Below are 22,370 nucleotides of genomic sequence, written 5' to 3' on the forward strand. Positions count from 1 at the left end.
AAAAGAGCCGACTAGTCTCTACCTGACTCCACTCGGCTCATTGAAATGAATGGGATGAGGATGTTTTGAAATTCTCCCTCTGATCATATTATGCATGCACCTCTACATGTGGTATTAGGGAAGTTTCATGCGCTCTTAAAGGGGGTTATCCACCATAACCTGCCATATAGTAATGGACATGCTTAGAAAGGATCTATGCTTGTCTCGGGGTGAAATGGGTATGTTGTAAGATTACCCTAACGCTGTGGCTATCTTTCTGTGAACTGGCTATTTCCTATTGAAGTTCGTTCTTCCAAACTACAAATCCCATAGTTCTTGTTTGTAAGTGTGAGGTCATTTTTCTTCCTCCCACACATCAGCCACCGCACCCATTGAAACTCACCTGACTGCCTTCAATGCAACAGACCAGTGTTTTCTGACCAGAGTGCCTCCAGCTGTTGCAGAATGATCTACCACCCAGCGGTCGTTCCACCCACTAAAGCAAAGACAGGCTCCCTTTGAACACCTGACTAGTGATGTAATGTCTTGGGCTGCACTGCAACCTGGGAAAACCTGAGACAACAGTCATTTTGTATGCTGTTAAAAATAAATATTGGGGTGAAAATCACAGAAGAAATGTGAGAAAACCGTCGCACACAGGTACAGACACTATATTAAGAACTACTCTAACTTTACAGCCCCTGTAGAATATAGTCAAATAAAAACAATCCCAGAATACCCTTTTAACGAGCCACAGGTTTCAATCTGCGGGAAGTCCACTGCGTTTTACACTGCTATGCACTTGTATGGGTGCGGACAGTCTGCAATAGTGGCAGATTTGCAGCTTGCCAGTGAACCTGTTGAAATGAATGGTAATGTAATTCACAGCAGTTTCATGCAGTGGAAAACCCGCTGCTAGTTACGAGCTTGTGTACCTACCCTTATACTTTAGAGCTGCACTCAGTATTCAGCTGGTGTGGTCACACGCTGTACATAAGTGGTGAGAGAATATTGGGTTAAAGGGGTACTCCGGTGGAAAACAATTTATTTTAAATCAACTGGTGCCAGAAAGTTAAACAGATTTGTAAATAACTTCTATTTAAAAATCTTAATCCTTCCAGTACTTATATGCTGCTGTATTATACAGAGAAAGTTCTTTTCTTTTTGAATTTATTTTCAGTCTGTCAATTGTGCTCTCTGCTGACACCTCTGTCCATGTCAGGAACTGCCCAGAGCAGAAGAGGTTTGCTATGGGGATATGCTGGTACTCTGGACAGTTCCTGACATGGACAGAGATGTCAGCAGAGAGCACAATTGACAGACAGAAAATAAATTTAAAAAGAAAAGAACTTTCTCTGTAAGCCCCCTCCCATAGACTTGCATTGAGGGCGCGTGGCCGAGACATCAAGAGCCTCTGCCCTGTATCGCCAGTCATCCGGCACAGAGTGAAGTTCGCTCCGTGCACCGGATGTCTGGGATGCCGAAGCCAAGATCGCTAGGATAAGATGTCTAGGGGCGGAGTACCCCTTTAAGTCTAAAACGAGCCTGCATTCTAGCAGTCTGAATAAGGTCTAACCCCCTGGCTCTATCTGGCTATAGTAATATTGCCAATATAAATCTAAAGAGGATGGAAAAATGTGTTTAGGTGATGCCAAACCTATATTTATATTTCATCTTTTCTCACTCTGATATTAAAATAGCAAAAAATACTGACAAAAACATTCAGTAGGAGGCTCAGGCAGGCGCCTAGCAACAAGGAGGACCAACTCAATGGACAATGTTTAAGGCTAAAAGGGATTGTATCAAATTAGGAAAAAGAAAAAATCTGCATCATTTCCAGAATTATTGAGTCTTCTGTTCACGAGAGTCATTTCAGATCCACCACTGATGGTCTCCATGAGATTCAGACTATAAATCTGAATGTTGTGATACTGAAGTACAAATGATACACGGTTATCACCTATCCCCCGCATACATGTGCGTCACTAAGAAGCTGTTCTCACCACACTTAGGGTATGTTCACACTGCGGAATCCCCGCGGAATTCCACGTGGATTCCGCAGTGTGAACATACCCTAAGTGTGGTGAGAACAGCTTCTTAGTGACGCACATGTATGCGGGGGATAGGTGATAAAAAAAAGTCCGCACAGTGAACATTACCATCAGTGTGAATGGGTTTCCGCGAGACCCGTTCACACTTCGGAATTTCAGCGGCAGACAATTCCGCTGCTGAAATTGTTCCGCGCAAAGAAAGAACATGTTCATTCTTTGCGCGGAAGCCCGCGAGCACTGCATAGCCGTCAATGGTGACGGCGCAGTGCCGCACGGTCCTACCGCCGCTGCTGGCTGCCAGTCTGAATCTCCGCTCGCTGAATTCAGCGAGCGGAGATTCCATTCACACTCTGTAGTGTGAACATACCCTTACAGTCTCTGTTTAAGTTATGTGCTGTGACTTATGTATATTCAACAGAGACCATGGCAGATGCCATACACACATGCTGTCTCTCACACTTAGGGACCTATTGTAAAAAAAATAACATGGCACCAGAATGTGCTATGAGAAGACAAGACAAATAAGGCAGTGTGATGATCGGGTCATCACTACAGAGGGGCAGGGTGGGGATTAGTATGATCAGGACATTTACTGACATTGGTTCTTTATTATCAGGACATTTACTGACATTGGTTCTTTATTATCAGTGCATTTACTGACATTGGTTCGTTATTATCAGTACATTTACTGACATTGGTTCGTTTTTATCAGTGCATTTACTGACATTGGTTCTTTATTATCAGGACATTTACTGACATTGGTTCTTTATTATCAGGACATTTACTGACATTGGTTCTTTATTATCAGGACATTTACAGACATTGGTTCTTTATTATCAGTGCATTTACTGACATTGATTTTGTACCAGTTTGTATCAGTGCATTTTTTTTTTATTAGATCAACTGGCTCCAGAAAGTTAAACAGATTTGTAAATTACTTCTATGAAAAAATCTTAATCCTTTCAATAATTATCAGCTGCTGAAGTTGAGTTGTTTTCTGTCTGGCAACAGTGCTCTCTGCTGACATCTCTGCTTGTTTAGGGAACTGCACAGAGTAGAAGAGGTTTGCTATGGGGATTTGCTTCTACTCTGGACAGTTCCCGAGACACGTGTCATCAGAAAGCACTTAGACAGAAAAGAACAACTCAACTTCAGCAGCTCATAAGTACTGAAAGAATTAAGATTTTTTTAATAGAAGTAATTTACAAATCTGTTTAACTTTCTGGAGCCAGTTAATATATTTAAAAAAAAAGTTTTTTTCCTGGATAACCCCTTTAATTTAGGTCTGGGGTTTGTATTAGTTTAGGAGGTCTGGTCTGGGGTTTGTAATAGTTTAGGAGGTCTGGTCTGGGGTTTGTAATAGTTTAGGAGGTCTGGTCTGGGGTTTGTAATAGTTTAGGGGGTCTGGTCTGGGGTTTGTAATAGTTTAGGAGGTCTGGTCTGGGGTTTGTAATAGTTTAGGGGGTCTGGTCTGGGGTTTGTAATAGTTTAGGGGGTCTGATCTGGGGTTTGTAATAGTTTAGGGGGTCTGGTCTGGGGTTTGTAATAGTTTAGGGGGTCTGGTCTGGGGTTTGTAATAGTTTAGGAGGTCTGGTCTGGGGTTTGTAATAGTTTAGGGGGTCTGGTGTGGGGTTTGTATTAGTTCAGGGGTTCTGGTGTTTGTATTAGTTTAGGGTATCTGGTCTGGCATCATGTGGATGTTACTGTGACATGTACAATCTACCTAAACATTGTATGGACCAAGTACACCCCTGCATGGTAGGGGGGTACCCTATGGTAGTGGTCTCTTTCAGCAGGATAATGCACCGTCCACATTACAAAAATTGTTCAGGAATGAGGAATATGACAAAGTGATCAAGATGTTGACTTGGCCATTTTGCCTTTGGCTGTCTGGGCATGCTTTGAGTTGTAGTTTTGAAACAGCTGTAGGCACAGTGGTTGGGAAACACTAGTCTAAGGCAAAAAAAAAAAACAGTGTGCCAAAGGGTGTCCAGACATGATGAAGTTTGTAGTTTTTCAACAGCTGGAGGCACCCTGGTCGGGAAACAATAGTATAAGGCTTGAAACTTTGTGCCAAAGGCTGTCTGGTCATGCTGGGAGATGTAGTTTTGCAACAGCTGGATGCATCCACTGTGATAAAGGCTGTAAGAGCATGCTGGGAGTTGTAGTTTTGCAACAGATGGAGGCACACTGGTTGCGAATCACTGCATTAGACACATTTTTTTGTTATTAACCTGTTAACGACCATGGCCGTCTATACTCATCCATGTCCCGTTAATGGGGTATGACGTGGGCTCCCGACTCGAGCCCTCGTCATACTGCCCTGCCCCCAGCTAATTCCTGTAGCTGGTGGCCGGCGTTAATAGCCAACATGCGGTGATTGCCGCGGTGGCTATTAACCCTTTAGATCGCCGCTGTCAAAGCTGACAGCGGCATCTAAAGGTGCCTTTATCCCGTCCCTGGTGGTCCAGTGGGGGGGATCACCCCACCACCCCCACCCCCCGCAGCACGATCGCAAGTGCAAAAACAGAAAAAAGCTTGGTCCTTAAGGGGTTAAACCACCATTGCAGTTTTTGAGCCAGAACCATAAGTGGCTACAGCAAGAAGGAGAAGTATAAGTCACTGTTTTTTCCAAGGGGTCAAGTCCTAGGAAAAATAAAGTGCAGGAACTCAAAAGCTGGTCCTACAAAACTCCTGCTAATGGGAACAGTGTTCCTGCTGTGAAAAAAGTGCAGGACTTGAACCCTGGTGTGTCTCCAGCTCTTGCAAAACTGCAACTCCCAGCATGCCCGGACAGCCGAAGGCTGTCCGGGCATGCTGGGAGTTGTAGTTTTGCAACAGCTGAAGATACAATGTTTAGCAAACACTGGTATAAGTTCTCAATTTATATTTCCCTATTGCTTTAGAATACATTTCTGGTTTTGGATCAAATAATGCAGTGGCAGTTTTACTAAAAAAAAAAAAAATATATATATATATATATATATATATATATATATATTATAATATATATATATATATATTTCTCCATCCCTATTACCTGCAGTGCTGCCACCAGATAAGGTAAGTATTAGGTAAGTGCTCATTATGCAGTTCCCTAATGATAGAATAGATTATAATGAGTTCTGCATAGATGAGTGCCACCCCCTGCCCACATCACATGGGGGGTACATGATGCCATCCACAGGAATGCAGCCGCCTTCTGCCCAGCCCACCTCTGCAGCAGGGTCAGACCACTCCATTGTCTCCCAGGGACAGGATCATTGTTATTCTGGATGGAGATGACAGCAGCAGGGAGCTCGTCATACTGCGTAACCAGCCCCATCCTCCCCCTGAGCCGCCCTCATTGCCTTTCTTGGGGTCTGTGCCGGGTATATAACGCTGAGCAGAGCCGAGAGTGCACAGTGCTGCACACTACAGCAGCCTATCTTACAGGATCCCGATCTACCTCTATATACACAGCACCTTCTGCACTACGTCTTCATTGCGGCACTTGTATAATCGGCTCCGTGTGACTGGGACCCAACACCATCCTGCGACTCTCATGCGTCTACCGACCATGTCCAGCAACTTTCTACTAGCCCCAATTCCGGAGTCTGCGGACTATTTCACTGTACGGGATATAAAAATGGCTGTGATGGGGGCCAGCAGTGTGGGCAAGACAGGTAAGTGTCCCAGAATTGGCCATAAGTGATCACATAACCGCTTCCACTATGAGACTATACAGAGATCACGTGTTACAATGTATCCGCTCTAGAGTTCTATTTGTAACGGTCACAATTTTGAATCTTCATTATTATTATGTTTGTAGATATTTATTTGTAAACATCATATTAATATTAGTAAATACTGTGGCTGTAAGGACATTAGGGAATATATCAGCTCTGATATATCTTCCAGTTCATGGAATAGGATTTATCAACTTTAGAAATAGTTTTATGGCCCCTGTAGAGTAGTGGTCTCCAATCTGTGGACCTCCAGATGTTGCAAAACTGCAGCTCCCAGCATGCTCCTATAGGGGAGCTGAAACCAGTGCCATAGAGCCACCAAATCCCAACTGGACACATTATAAAAACCATGCAGCCAATTCTCTAAGCGCTGTCTAGGTTTTTTTTTTCATTATTTGATGCTTATGTAACCTCTTAATGTCAAGATTTTTTTTTTTTTTAAATCAACTGGTGCCAGAAAGTTAAACAGATTTGTAAATGACTTCTATTAAAAAAATCTTAATCCTTCCAGTACTTTTTAGGGGCTGAATACTACAGAAGAAATGCTTTTCTTTTTAGATTTATTTTCTGTCATGCTCTCTGCTGACCTCTGCTGTCCATTTTAGGAACTGTCCAGAGCAGGAGAAAATCCCCATAGCAATGTCGCCCTCTACATCAGTGTTCTCAAACTGTGGCCCTCCAGATGTTGCAAAACCTCAACTCCCAGCATGCTGGGAGTTGAGGTTTTGCAACATCTGGAGGACCACAGTTAGAGACCACTGTTCTAAATTAAAAGAATATAATTTACAGTTAAAATCTACAGCAGAAACACTTGCTTTACATTTATAAATTGAGTATTGAAGGTTAAAGGGGTACTCCACTGGAAAACTTATTTTTTTTTTTTTAAATCAACTGGTGCCAGAAAGTTAAACAGATTTGTAAATTACTTCTATTAAAAAAATCTTAATCCTTCCAGTACTTTTTAGGGGCTGTATACTACAGAAGAAATGCTTTTCTTTTTAAAATTTCTCTTCTGTCACTACCACAGTGCTCTCTGTTGACCTCTGCTGTCCATTTTAGGAACTGTCCAGAGCAGGAGAAAATCCCCATAGCAAGCATATGCTGCTCTGGACTGTTCCTAAAATGGACAGCAGAGGTCAGCAGAGAGCACTGTGCATGTGACAGAAGAGAACCCCCCCCCCCCCCCCCCCCGCCCAAAAAAAAAAAAGCATTTCCTCTAAGGTATACAGCCCCTAAAAAGTACTGGAAGGATTAAGATTTTCTAATAGAAGTGATTCACAAATATGTTTAACTTTCTGGCACCAGTTGATTTAAAAGAAAAAAGGTTTTCACCGGAGTACCCCTTTAAGTTTTGTAGACTTGTCGCAGACTTGTTTCCAAATCATCTTTAGGGTAGGGACACACATGCCATTGACTTCAATGGATAGGAAAGTACGCAGCAGCAAATACACAGCAAAATACGGCACATGTGACCAGACCATAAGGTACAGTCACAGACACCATATTGGCTGCAGATTTGATGCTTTATTAACCAATTTATTTGTAATATTTAACAGTATGAAATCTGTAGCGGCAAATTCGCAGCAGATACGGTACATGTATATGTCCCCTTAATAGGAAAGTCATACTGTGCAACAAATCTACAGCATACCTCCGTCATTTTAGTCTTGTGTGAATATAGCTTAAAGGGGTACTCCGGGGGGAAACTTTTTTTTTTTTTTTTTTTTAAATCAACTGGTGCCAGAAAGTTAAACAGATTTGTATATTACTTACATAAAAAAAATCTTAATCCTTCCAGTACTTATTAGCTGCTGAATACTACAGAGGAAATTCTTTTATTTTTGGAACACAGAGCTCTCTACTGAATCATGAGCACAGCGCTCTCTGCTGACATCTCTGTCCATTTTAGGAACTGTCCAGAGCAGCATATGTTTGCTATGGGGATTTTCTCCTACTCTGGACAGTTCTTAAAATCGACAGAGGTGTCAGCAGAGAGCACTGTGCTCGTGATGTCAGCAGAGAGCTCTGTGTCCCAAAAAGAAAATAATTTCCTCTGCAGTATTCAGCAGCTAATAAGTACTGGAAGGATAAAGATTTTTTAATAGAAGTAATTTACAAATCTGTTTAACTTTCTGGCACCAGTTGATTTAAAAAATAAATAAAATAAATAAAAAAAGTTTTCCACCGGAGTACCCCTTTAAGGAATAAATGATTAAAATACCATATGCATAGGTATCTCATTGCCCTCCTATCTTATTTTGTTTTAAAGTTAGTCACTGAAACTTTTAAGTTTGCATTTTAGTAACATTTGCCATTTTTCTTTCAGCAATGATCGTCCGATTCCTCACAAAGCGATTTATTGGAGACTATGAAACGAATACTGGTAAGTTATCTAAAAGATGGAAACTATTTGTTTTGAGGTTAGAGTAAAAATATTAAATGAAAGTGTATCTACCTTTAGTTCCTACTACTAACACTGGCCCTACTCAGGACATATGACTGATGTTACCCAGATGTGTTTTCCAGGAGCCATGTAGACAATGGAAACATTTTAGCAAAATGACATAAAAATTATTGGAGAAACTTAAAGGGGTACTCCGCCCCTGGCATCTTATCCCCTATCCAAAGGATAGGGGATAAGATGTTAGATCGCCGCGGTCCTGCTGCTGGGGACCCCGGGGATCGCCACTGCGTCACCCCGCTATCATTACAGCACAGAGCGAGTTCGCTCTGTGCGTAATGACGGGCGATACAGGGGCCGGAGCAGCGTGACATCATGGCTCCGCCCCTCATTCAATCACGGCCCGTCCCCTTAAAGCAAGTCTATGGCAGGGGGCGTGACGACCGCCTCGCCCCCTCCCATAGACTTGTATTGACGGGGGCGGGCTGTGACGTCACGAGGGGCGGAGCCGTGACGTAACGATGCTCCGGCCCCTGTATTGCCCGTCATTACATGCAAAGCGATCTCGCTCTGTGCTGTAATGATACCGCGGTGCTGCAGCAGCGATCCTCGGGGTCCCCAGCAGCGGGACCCTGGCGATCTGACATCTTATCCCCTATCCTTTGGATAGGGGATAAGATGTCTGGGGGCGGAGTACCCCTTTAACAAATTGCACAAGACCCATCTGCTTTTTCTGAAACAACTTCACTATAACATGTAAGAAGCTGAAAATCCACAACAGAATAAAGTAGCCGCAAAGGGTGTAAAAGTTTAACAAAACTCTTCCACACGCTGCAGAAAATTTCCATACAGAGATTAAAGGGGTACTCCGGTGGAAAACTTTTTTAAAAACTTTTTTTTTTAAATCAACTGGTGCCAGAAAGTTAAACAGATTATGTAAATGACTTCTATAAAAAAAAATCTAAATCCTTCCAGTACTTATTAGCTGCTGAATACTACAGAGGAAATTCTTTTCTTTTTGGAACACAGAGCTCTCTGCTGACATCACGAGCACAGTGCTCTCTGCTAACATCTCTGTCCATTACTTTTGAATATGACTTGTCCTATACACGGGGCTATTTGACCCACTGTTCTTTTGTGCTCTGTTTTGTACTAATTTCGAAAAAATTCTTCAAGAAAAATATTGAACCGGACATCTCTGTCCATTTTAAGAACTGTCCAGAGTAGGAGAAAATCCACCATAGCAAATATATGCTGCTCTGGACAGTTCCTAAAATGGACAGAGATGTCAGCAGAGAGCACTGTGCTTGTGATGTCAGCAGAGAGCGCTTTGTTCCAAAAAGAAAATAATTTCCTTTGAAATATTCAGCAGCTAATAAGTACTGGAAGGATTAAGATTTTTTAATAGAAGTCATTTACACATTTGTTTAACTTTCTGGCACCAGTTGATTTAAAAATAAAAAATAAAATAAATAAAAATAAAAAAAAGTTTTCCACCGGAGTACCCCTTTAAATTTCAATACTCAATTTATAAATGTAAAGCAAGTTAACTGTAAATTATATTCTTTTAATGTAGAGCAGTGGTCTCTAACTGTGGCCCTCCAGATATTGCTAAACCTCAACTCCCAGCATGCCCGGACAGCCGTTGGCTGTCCGGGCATGCTGGGAGTTGAAGTTTTGCAACATCTGGAGGGCCACAGTTTGAGACCACTGATGTAGAGGGCAACATGCACTGCAGATCTGCAACACAATTACACAAGTGGATTTCGCTGCAGAATTTACCATAAAGCAGGAGTAGTGGTCAAACCCTAATACCACTATAGGGGATTTATAAATATGGTGTTTTTCTTTCTTTTTTTTTATATATCAACTGGTTCCAGAAAGTTAAACAGATTTGTAAATTACTTCTATTAAAAAATCTTAATCCTTTCAGTACTTATGAGCTTCTGAAGTTAAGGTTGTTCTTTTCTGTCTAAGTAATCTCTGATGACACGTGTCTCGGGAAACGCCCAGTTTAGAAGCAAATTCCCATAGCAAACCTCTTCTAAACTGGGCGGTTCCCGAGACACGTGTCATCAGAGATTACTTAGAACGAAAAGAACAACCTAAACTTCAGAAGCTCATAAGTACTGAAAGGATTAAGATTTTTTAATAGAAGTAATTTACAAATCTGTTTAACTTTCTGGAGCCAGTTGATATATATATATATATATATATATATATATATATATATATATATATATATATAAAAACATTTTCCTGGATAACCCCTTTAATATGTCTGTAAAATCTCTTCATGTTGGGTACCAAAAAAATGACAAATTGCCCCTAAAGTTACTAATTTCTTTACCTCTGTATACATTGGTCCCGTAAGGTGTCGGTCACTTGGTTCATGACATCTGTGCATGAGCCTGTCTTGGTATTAGGAGCTTATATAGAGGTTTCGCTGCTTTGACAGATCATCTTTTACGTAAAAGTAGAAAAGAAATCCCGGCACTCACTATATCTTCTGCCAAGTGTTATGTGTTTATTAAAACACAGGTCAAGTACAAGTAGACGCGTTTCGGCCAAAACCTTTATCAGACTGACATACCTGATAAAGGCTTTGGCCGAAACGCGTCTACTTGTACTCGCCCTGTGTTTTAATTAACACATAACACTTGGCAGAAGATATAGTGAGTGCCGGGATTTCTTTTCCACTGTTGCTGTTCATTTCCACGTGCACCACCAAGGGACTTGAGTGCCGCCCCTTTTTGTCTACTGCTGCATCTTTTACGTAAACGCAGCTCAGATTTTACATTGTCCTTAATAAACAATTTTTATTCTTCATCAGGGAACCTGTACTCCAGACTTGTGAGCGTAGAAGGAGAACATATGTCTTTGCAGATCCAGGACACTCCAGGATATGTCAAGGTAAAGATCCCACAATATTCTTGCACTGAATACCGCCACTTTTTAACCTGTGCCTGTCTGATATTGCAGAACTACAACTCTCAGCTAGCTTGCTGGGAGTTGTAGTCTGGCAACTGCTAGACACAGAATTATTCATTGGTCGGTCACCATCATTTTCATAGTTTTTCTTTTTTTTCCTTTCTTTCCTCTATTGTGTAGATAGACATTTACATTTTACAATTATCACATCAACTGCCCCCCTAAAATCTGTCTAGTGTTGGCAAAAGACATCAGTATCCCACATATGAGTCACTATTCTGTAATATATATATATATATATATATATATATATATATATATATATATATATATAATGTGATTGATACAGTGCTGTAAACAAAGCATTTACATTTACAGTATCAGAGACAACGGAAAGAAATGTAACTTTGTTGTTAATATTGCTACGTATCATATTGTGGGTGTATATTTGTAATTCCAGTTTTAGCATTCATAGAATATTTTACATTGCATTCACAATGTATGAAGCCATAAAGAGAAAAATTTCAGCTCCCGAAAAAAGATTTGCAAAAAAAAAAACTATTAAAAGTCCAAAAATGTTTCAGTCCATATTAAAATCCCAAATCAAAACACCCTGTGTGGATAAAACCCCCACGCCGACGCGTTTCGGACTGATTAGTCCTTAGTCATGGACTTTTTTTTGCAAATCTTTTTTTCGGGAGCTGGAAGTTTTCTCTTTATGGCTTAATACACATCGGGGTTACGGCTCGGCTTCATCCTGGCTTCCGGGTCAACAACTACGAGTGTTTAGACAGCCATTACTGCAAACAATGAGCTGGCTATATTTCCCTTTGACTGTATTCAGAATGTATGTAGTGTGGAATAGGAATCATTACTGAGGATGTAGTCAGGACTAGAACTGGATGGACGGAATACATATATTCTTCATGGATAAAACAGCTTAGAAGCAGCTTTTGTTACAACTCAGCATTGTGCTGTTCCTCTGTTATTACTCCCAGAAATGTATTGATATGGTGACAACTACTATTTCCCTTATAAAAGGATGTGTCCCTACACAGTATGGTATTGGCTGATCATTGCCGACATTGTAGGGATACACCCTATGAATGTTTATTATTATTTTTTATTAATTATTAATACTGGAAGAATATTTGTGAAATAGCACAATGCAGAATTCTAAGAGAAGATGTCCCAAATGTTTTACTAAAAGGGGTACTCCGGTGGAAAACTTTTTTCTTTTAAATCAACTGGTGCCAGTAAATTAAACAGATTTGAAAATTACTTCTATTAAAAAATCTTAATCCTTCCTGTACTTATTAGCTGCTGAATACTACAGCGGAAATTCTTTTCTTTCTGAAACACAGAGCTCTCTGCTGACATCATGAGCACAGTGCTCTCTACTGACATCTCTGTCCATTTTAGGAACTGTCCAGAACAGCATATGTTTGCTATGGGGATTACCTTTTACTCTGGACAGTTCCTAAAATGGACAGAGATGTCAGCAGAGAGCACTGTGGTCATGATGTCAGCAGACAGCTCTGTGTTTCAAAAAGAAAAGAATTTCCACTGTAGTATTCAGCAGATAATAAGTACTGGAAGGATAAAGATTTTTTAATAGAAGTAATTTACAAATCTGTTTAACTTTCTGGCACCAGTTGATTTAAAAAAAAAAAAAAAAAAAAAAAAAAAAGTTTTCCACCAGAGTACCCCTTTAATGGGAGAATTAAATATTTACAATAACAGACATGTCAGGAGAAGTCCTCTGTAGAGCAGGCTAAGGCTATGTTCACACTGTCGGCTGTATCCGGCAGCGTGAAGCCCGTTATTTTAGGATCGAGAAAAGCCGGAGAAAAAATAGTGCTTGCACAGTCTTTTTTTCTCTGTTTTTTCTCTCCAAAAATAACGGCTGCTATTGAATACCATGGGGTCTATCGGGACCCGTTATTTGCCGGTATGCTCTGGCAAAATTACGGCCGGCAAAATGCAAAAAAAATTTATATATATAAAAAGAGGGAGTTTGATGGCCGAATTTGCCGGAGCATACTAGCAGTGTGAAAGGGGCCAACACAGTTAAGATCTGTGCCGATTTCCAAATTTGTCACTTTTCTGTGCATTTCCGTATGCAAATCCACATCATAATCTGCATTTTAAATACGGATTCGGTGCGGATTAAAGGGGTAATTTTCTCCCTTTTCAATGTGTCATGTGAACAGGTCCTAAAACATATTTTTTACTATATCCTGAAGAACTTTTCTAGATTTTGTTGACATATAACAATTTTGTGATATTTTTGCCAGATGTTACATGTAGCAAAGGCAGTTATTATGGCGTGCTGCAGTATTTCTAATTCTAAGTACAGTGATTCCCAACCAGCGTGCCTCCAGCTGTTGCAAAAGTACAACTCCCAGCATGCATGGACAGCCAGGGCATGCTTGGAATTGTGGTTTTGCAACAGCTGGAGGCACACTGGTTGGGAAACACTGATCTATTACATTTCTTGTAAACAATTGTATTGCATAATGTTTCGTTTTGTAAGCCTTCAGCATTGTTTAACCGTTGTATTGTGACTCTCGTGCAGGTGGAGGATGACATGTCCCAGGTAGCAGACATGTTGCGGTGCGTGCAGTCAGCAGAAGGCTTCCTCCTGGTATACTCCATCACAGACTATCGGAGCTATGAATACATCCGTAACCTTCACCAGCACATCCGGAAGGTCCATTCAGACACTAAGACTCCCATCATTATAGTGGCCAATAAAGGGGACCTTCTCCATGTGAGGCAGGTGCCCTCAGAAGCTGGCGTTCAGCTGGCCAGTGAACTGGGCTGCCCTTTTGTAGAAATCTCCACTAGTGAAAACTATCAGGACGTTTGTGAGGTTTTCCAGCATCTGTGCAAAGAGATCAGCAAGCACCAGTCCACCGGCAACGGAGAGAAAAGACGCGGCTCCATAATCCCCCGACCAAAGTCACCAAACATGCAAGACCTAAAGCGACGGTTCAAACAGGCGCTGTCGCCGAAAGTCAAGGCTTCCTCAGCCATTGCCTAGCCAAGAATCTGCGTACCAAAGACTTATTTTCTACATTTTACAGAGTTATTTATTTTTGTATGGACATTCTCAGTGTGTATGTCGATAAGCATACATCATAAATCAGTATTTATTTACACTTGATGTGTTGGTCTGGTAACTGGATGCATTGATATTAAGCATGTGAAGGGGTAAAATTATACAAAAAATAGAAGAAAAACGCGGGTCACATAGATAGCAGGAAAAAAAGGAAGGTAAATCCAGGTCTAGGGAAGACTATGTTAATAGTGAAACTTTAAAGGGGTACTCTTTTTATTTATTTTTTTATGAACTGGTGCTGGAAAGTTAAACAGATTTGTAAATTACTTCTATTAAAAAAAATCTTTATCCTTCCAGTACTTATTAGCAGCTGTATGCTACAGAGGAAATTCTTTTAGCTTTTCGAATTTCTTTTTTGTCTTGTCCACAGAGCTCTCTGCTGACACCTCTGTCTGTGTCAGGAACTGTACAGAGTTGCATAGGTTTGCTTTGAGGATTTTCTCCTGCTCTGGACAGTTCCTGATTCGGGCCTCAGGTGTCAGCAGAGAGCACTGTGGACAAGACAAAAAAGAAATTCAAAAATAAAAGAATTTCCTCAGCTGCTAAAAAGTACTGGAAGGATAAAGATTTTTTAATAGAAGTCATTTAAAATCTGTTTAACTTTCTGGCACCAGTTGAGAAAAAAAAAATGTTTTCCACCGGAGTACCCCTTTAATGAAACATATTAAAAGATAAAGGCAACATTTCACTTAAACAAGTGAAAAGCTGATGCGTTCGGCCCATAGTCAGGGTTAAATTTATAGGACGCATATCACACTAAAAGAAGCACGTAGAAGGAGGATTATGAGAATAAACAAACCCACAAAGCTCCTCCATATTGCAAGGTAACAAAACTTTTTTTTATATACATCTTAAAGGAGTAGTCCAGTGGTGACTCAGTGGTGAGCAACTTATCCCCTATCCTAAGGATAGGGGATAAGTTGCAGATCGCGGGGGGTCCGACCGCTGGGGCCCCCTGCGATCTCCTGTACGGAGCCCCGACAGCCCGCGGGAAGGGGGAGTGTCGACCTCCGCACGAGGCGGCGGCCGACACGCCCCCTCAATACAACTCTATGGCAGAGCCGTATCTTTAGGATAGGGGATAAGTTTTTCACCACTGGACTACCCCTTTAATATAAAAATTCTGCTCATGATTTTGGCCATTAGTTCCGGCCAATCTTGCATTCAGATACAAAGAAGTGATTGGCTAAAAGTGCCCATACTTACAGGGTCCCATGATGTAATTTTGAAAGACCCACTATTGCATCTGAATGATGCCATACAGCGAGCATATTAAACTCAAAGGCTAACATGGGCCAAAAAAAAACAAGGTTTAAGTTTATGTGGGCCGCATAAAAAAAAACATGCCCTCCCTGCACAACACATTCACCTTTGCACAACAACCCAAAGCCCCCCTGCACAACATGTCATGCCCCCCTGCACAAGACCCGATGCCCCCCCTGCAAAAGACCCCATGCCCCCTTTGCACAAGACCCTAGGCCTACTCTACACAAGACCCCATGCCCCCTTGCACAACACCTTATGACCCCCTTCACAAGACCCCATGAACCCCCTTCACAAGACCCCATGCTCCTTTTGTACAACACTCCATGCCCCCTTTGCACAAGACCCCATGCCCCCCTTTGCACAAGACCCTGCCCCATTGCACAAGACTGTGCAGTACAGTTCCCCCACAGTTCCCCTCCAGGACGGGACCCCAGCACTCTAAGTGAGGAGCGCATGGCGTCTACCAGTAGATGGCATTCCCTCCATTCATTTTTATGGGAGCACCGATGATGCCCGAGAGCTGTACTCGGGTCTTTTCGCCGCACCCATAGAATTGAATGGAGCACCTGCCAGCTGCAGCACAAGCTCCTGACTGAGCGCTGGGTCCCTTCCCGGTGATTTCGGGGTGGCCCCAGCGATATGGGATAAGTTAATTTTGTGGATAGGTGATATGTTAATTTTCACCAGAGATATCCCTTAAGGATTTCAATACGTTTGGAAACTTGATGTAAAAAAAAAAGCAGAATTCACTGAAAAGTACATACCGCTAGTCCATCAGCAAGAACCAATGTCACAGAGAATAGACTGAAATAAAATGTTACTTTTAAGGATAGGGTCACACGTGCCGTATCTTGCTATATATTTGCTGCTGTGTATTTTCCTACCAATTGAAGAAAATAGGTAGCAAAATGTCCAGCTGGTTTTGCAACCCATTGACTTCAATGGGTTGGAAAATACGCAGCAGCAAATACGTAGCAAGATACGGCACGTGTGACCCTACCCTTAAGGAGTATCCCTAAAAGGAAGTTCCATTTCGAATACAAAACATAACAAAATTCCACACAAAAACGGACGATCACTTCCAACACGGATACAATTTATAAAGCATATAGCACAATCTGTATATAAAGCAGCTTCCGGGAAATCAAAGTCTTTGGGTTCTGGGGGGAGTATGGTTGTAATACAAAATTAATAGTCTAAGTATCTGATCTTATAGATATGTGCCCTAAGACCAGAGACTCAGGGGGACAACTAGGGGGAGGGAGCAGGGAACCTGAATAATTCAACACTAGGGCTCGACTTGGACCTAAGCCTAGGGGGAATTGCTGAGGCCCTCCACAATCAACCGGACGGGACCCCGGTGCTCTCAATGAAGAGTGTGTGTGTCGTCTACAGTAGACGGCACGTCCTCCATTTATTTATTCGGGAGCGCGATGAAGCCCGAGAGCTGTATTCAGGTCTTTTCGTCACTCCCATAGAAATGAATGGAGCGCATGCCGGCTGCAGCACGCACTCCTCACTGAGCGTTGGGTCCCATCCCCGTGATCGCGGGGAGCCGCAGTGGTCGGACCTCCCCCCCACGATCAGCTACTTATCCACTATCCTGTGGATTGGGGATACGTTTTTTTTTTTGCCAGAGATCTCCTTTAAGGAGGTCGTCCCGATCTGGAACCTTCTCGATTCCACTAACAGTCCCTACCACCAGGCTAACTAACCAGCTAGATAATTAAACTCACTGTCTCACCAGGGCCCCCTCCTAGATACAAATAGATCAAGACAAATACAGTGGTCCCTCAAGTTACAATATTAATTGGTTCCAGGACGACCATTGTATGTTGAAACCATTGTATGTTGAGACCATAACACTCTGGAAACCTGGTAATTGGTTCTAAAGGCACCAAAATGTCATCCAAAAATAGGAAAAAGTGAGGATTAAAGAAAAATAAGTAGATAACTAATAAAGATAAAGCAAATCCTTACATATAAAAGTAAGAAAGATCTGCTGGGAACTGTAAATCACTGTCTATGTCAGTGTTTCCCAAGCAGGGAGCCTCCAGCTGTTGCAAAACTACAACTCCCAGCATGCCTGGACAGCCAACGGCTGTCCGGGCATGCTGGGAGTTGTAGTTTTGCAAGAGCTGGGGCCACCCTGCTTGGGAAACAATGGTGGCACTACTAGACACCAGTCAGTGCATGCACTTCAGTAATACAGGGGTTTTACCAGTGAATGCCTATTCTGATTGGTCGGTTCTTCCGGCCATTGACCGGTATCACAGATCTGGACTGTCTGTACATTGTATGTTGAGTCTGGTTTCAACTTACGATGGTCCAGAAAAGTATTGTATGTTGAAACTATTGTATGTTGAGACCATTGTAAGTTGAGGGATCACTGTATAGATACGGTAATACCCAAAGATGAAAAATAATAAGATGACAGGAAAAAATATACAACTACTAGTTAAAGCCCAGGAGTAGATTATTCTCAATATACGATTGTAAATGGCCCCAATTATAGAGGAGGAGTAGGTTAACCAAACACGGCTTACTGGAGTATGTATAATATATGGTTGTCAGCAGCCTTGTATGATCATATTAGCTATGCCAAATGAGTGTAGTAGCCCTAATATAATAATACCCAATGCTTAAAGGGGTAGTCCAGTGGTGAGCAACTTATCCCCTATCCTAAGGATAGGGGATAAGTTTGAGATCACGGGGGGTCCGACCGCTGGGGCCCCCTGCGACCTCTCTGTACGGGGTCCCGGCTCTCCGCCCAGATAGCGGGTGTCGACACCCGCACAAAGCGGCGGCCGACACGCCCCCTTAATACATCCCAATGGCAGAGCCGGAGATTGCCGAAGGCAGCGCTTCAGCTCTGCCATAGAGTTGTATTGAGGGGGCGTGTCGGCCGCCGCTTCGTGCAGAGGTCGACACGCCCCCTTTCCGCGGGCTGTCGGGGCTCCATACAGGAGATCGCAGGGGGCCCCAGCGGTCGGACCCCCCGCGATCTGCAACTTATCCCCTATCCTTAGGATAGGGGATAAGTTGCTCACCACTGGGTCACCACTGGACTACTCCTTTAACATTGCCTGTATATAAAGACCTAATATAACAGGCAACAATCTATTACATAGGTATCCATATTAATGTGGAAGATACAGGACAAATACTATAGTTTATACCTAATTCCTTCTATGATAAAACCAAAATATTGTTGGACAGTATCAAATCCAAATGAACTCGTGCAATGATAAGAGCATAGAAAAAAAAGATCCATATGTTTACGATGCACCGATCATTCACTCTCTCAACGTGTTTCCCTCTACAAGAAGAGATCATCAGGAGAGCGATAACATGACGATAGGGCTTGTGTTCTCATCATGCTCCAGACATGATGTCCGTACAGGAGGGGTTCAAAGGTTGGGGTTTAATTGCCTGGATGGTCAGTTAGCTTAGTGGTAGGGACTGTTAGTAGAATTGGGTAGGTTCCAGATTGGGACAGTCCTACTTACAGTGCCTTGCAAAAGTATTGACTTTTTCATATTTTGGTACATTACAACCTTAAGTTCAATGTTTTGTTAATCTGAATTTTATGTTATGGATCAGAACACAATAGTCTAAGTTGGTGAAGTGAAATCAGAAAAATATATATATAAAAAAACTATTGTTTAGAAATAGAAAACAGAAAATTGGCATGTGCGTATGTATTCACTCCCTTTGTTAGGAAGCCCATAAAAAGCTCTGGTGCAACCAATTATCTCCAGAAGTCACATAATTAGTGAAATGATGTCCACCTGTGTGCAGTCTAAGTGTCACATGATCTGTCATTACATATACACCCCTTTTTTTGAAAGGGCCCAGAGACTGCAACACCTAAGCAAGAGGCATCAGTAACCAAACACTACCATGAAGACCAAGGAACTCTCCAAACAAGTAAAGGACAATGGCCCACATTTATCATTGTAGTATAAGTGAAGCATTTTTCTACACCTTTTTTTGTGTGCTGGTAATGTGTTGGGGCAATTTGATAAATTTTGTGCAGTTCACATTTTCTCAAATTTCTCTCTTCACATACACCAAAAAGCTACGCCAGGTCTGGGATGGTGAAGTTTTAGAGACTTTTCAGTGGCTTTGCGCCTTTTATGTGCCTTTTTACAAAAGGCGCAGTTCATAAATCCCTTCTATATCATGTGTAAAAGGCTCAAATAAACCCTGCTTGTGCCTTTTTGTGCCTTTTGTAGACACAAAAAACAGTCTAAAGACAATGATAAATGTCAGCCAATGTTGTTGAGAAGTACAGGTCAGGGTTAGGTTATAAAAAAATATCCAAATCTTTCATGAGCCCCAGGAGCACCATAAAATCTATCATATCCAAATGGAAAGAACATGGCACAACAGCAAACCTGCCAAGAGACGGCCGCCCACCAAAACTCACTGACCGGGCATGGAGGGCATTAATCCGAGAGGCAGCACAGAGACCGAAGGTAACCCTGGGGGAGCTGCAGAGTCCACAGTAGAGACTGGAGTATCTGTACATAGGATGACAATAAGCCGTATGCTCCATAGAGTTGGGCTTTATGGTTGCCAGAAAAAAGCCATTACTTGTAGCTAAAAAACAAAAAGGCGCATTGTGAGTTTGTGAAAATGCATGGGGGAGACTCCCAAAATGTATGAAGGAAGGTGCTCTGGTCTGATGAGACTAAAATTGAACTTTTCGGACATCAAAGAAAATGCTATGTCTGGTGCAAACTCAACACGTCACATCACCCAAAGAACACCATCCAGCCGGGACTAGGAAACTGGTCAGAGTTGAGGGAAAGATGGATGGTGCTAAATACAGGGATATTCTTGAGCAGAACCTATATCACTCTGTGCATGATTTGAGGCTCGGACGGAGGTTCACCTTCCAGCAGGACAATGACCCCAAACACACTGCTAAAGCGACACTTGAGTGGTTTAAGGGGAAACATGTACCGTATTTTTTGCCGCATAAGACGCACTTTTTCTTCCCCAAAACTGGGGGGAAAAAGTTGGTGCGTCTTATAAGGCGAATACACCCCTATCGCGGCGGTCCCTGCGGCCATCAACGGCTGGGACCTGCGGCTAATACAGGACATCACCGATCGCGGTGATGACCTGTATTAACCCTTCAGATGCGGCGATCAAAGATGACCGCCGCGTCTGAAGGGAAAGTGACACTAACCCGGCTGTTCAGTCAGGCTGTTCGGGACCACCGCGATCTCACCGCGGTGGTCCCAAACAGCCTGACTGAATAGCCGGGTTAGTGCTTACTGGACACCGGGGGGGACCTTACCTGCCTCCTCGGTGTCTTCTCCGTGTAGGGATCCCCTGTATGGTCGGCGCTCTCCGTCCTCGTCATCACGTCGTCACGTACGTGCGTCGGCGTGCGTAACAACATGATGGCGGCGACTGAGAGCGAGGATACCCGTCCGGCAGCAGAGACGTTCCGGAGCAACGGCGACAGCGATGGAGCGACATCCAGGGCAGCGGTGACGGGTCCGGAGCGGCGGGGACATGTGAGTATTACCTCCTATGCAGTGGTCTTCAATCTGCAAACGGCTGTCCGAGCATGCTGGGAGTTGTAGTTTTGCAACATCTGGAGGTCCGCAGCTTGAAGACCACTATTGGGTTCAAAATCTTTATTTTTTTAGATTTTGCACCTATAAATTGGGTGCGTCTTATACGCCGGTGCGTCCTATAGGGCGAAAAATACGGTAAATGTGTTGGAATGGCCTAGTCAAAGCCCAGATCTCAATCCAATCGGAAATCTGTGGTCAGACTTAAAGATTCCTGTTCACAAGCACAAATCATTCAACTTGAAGGAGCTGGAGCAGTTTTGCAAGGAGGAATAGGCAAAAATCCCAGTGGTAAGATGTGGCGGCTCATAGAGACTTATCCAAAGCGACTTGGAGCTGTGATTGCCACAAAAGGTGCCTCTACAAAGTACTGACTTTAGGGGGGTGAATAGTTATGCACATTGGGGGAGATTTATCAAAACCTGTGCAGAGGAAGAGTGGTGCAGTTGCCCATAGCAACCAATCAGATCGCTTCTTTCATTTTCCACAGGCCTCTTTAGAGGCCTGTGGAAAATGAAAGAAGCAATCTGATTGGTTGCTATGGGCAACTGCACCACTCTTCCTCTGCACAGGTTTTGATAAATTTCCCCCATTGACTTTTTCCGTTATTTTGTCCTATTTGTTGTTTGCTTCACAATAAATAATAAAAAAAATCTTCAAAGTTGTGGGTATGTCCTGTAAATTAAATAATCAAAATTCTCAAACAATCCCTGTTAATTCCAGGATGTGAGGCAGCAAAATACGGAAAAAGTCAAGGGGAGGGGGTGAATACTTTTGCAAGGCACTGTAGGACAACAATTCTACTTGGGCTTAGGTCCTACTGCAGTTTTAATGTAGGGTAATTCAGGTTCCCTGCTCCTTTCCCTCCAGTCCTTCCCTGAGTCACTGGGAATAGGAAACTTGGTGTCAAGTATGTTATAAAAATCTAATTGCCACAAAGCAACATCTGCCCACTACAGTAAATTACCCCAGGTGGTCGAAATGCCCTTATTAGTTACCCCTTAAACTCCTATAGGGGTTATGTTTCGCTTATTTCTACTCCTGTTTGATAGAGAACAGCCATTTTTAGAGGGAATGGTTAAATCACTAGTATTATCTTTTTTGGAGCTGTACATTATAAAGCCATTTCAGGCCGTCACGCCCCCTCTCATAGACTTGCATGGAGGGGGCGGGGTGTGACAGCACACGGGGCGGAGTCGTGACGTCACGATCTTCCGTTCCCGTGGGCGGGACCCAGACCCTCCAGTGCTTCCGGAGCAGAAACAGGTGGGTGCAGCATGCTATATTGCAGGGGTC

At 42.6% G+C, this 22,370-nt stretch overlaps 1 protein-coding gene across 1 annotated transcript; it reads left to right on the plus strand.

Annotated features, from left to right (window-relative positions):
* The first annotated feature begins 5,299 nt into the window (after positions 1-5,299).
* On the plus strand, positions 5,300-14,236 carry RASL11A (RAS like family 11 member A). Its single transcript, XM_056560340.1, has 4 exons — positions 5,300-5,695; positions 8,085-8,141; positions 10,993-11,072; positions 13,669-14,236. The coding sequence occupies exons 1-4, from the start codon at positions 5,575-5,577 to the stop codon at positions 14,134-14,136; spliced, it is 726 nt and encodes a 241-aa protein (XP_056416315.1). The 5' UTR covers positions 5,300-5,574; the 3' UTR covers positions 14,137-14,236.
* Positions 14,237-22,370: the final 8,134 nt, after the last annotated feature.

Source organism: Hyla sarda, chromosome 2 (assembly GCF_029499605.1).
Source record: "Hyla sarda isolate aHylSar1 chromosome 2, aHylSar1.hap1, whole genome shotgun sequence".
Classification (NCBI taxonomy): Eukaryota; Metazoa; Chordata; class Amphibia; order Anura; family Hylidae; genus Hyla; species Hyla sarda.

What these genes read in the sequence shown, in the direction of transcription:
- RASL11A (XM_056560340.1), top strand. Translation starts at nt 5,575, where the DNA reads ATGCGTCTACCGACCATGTCCAGCAACTTTCTACTAGCCCCAATTCCG. An exon ending in AGACTATGAAACGAATACTG is followed by an intron (nt 8,142 to 10,992) that starts GTAAGTTATCTA and finishes ATTCTTCATCAG; the next exon opens with GGAACCTGTACTCCAGACTT. An exon ending in ACACTCCAGGATATGTCAAG is followed by an intron (nt 11,073 to 13,668) that starts GTAAAGATCCCA and finishes ACTCTCGTGCAG; the next exon opens with GTGGAGGATGACATGTCCCA.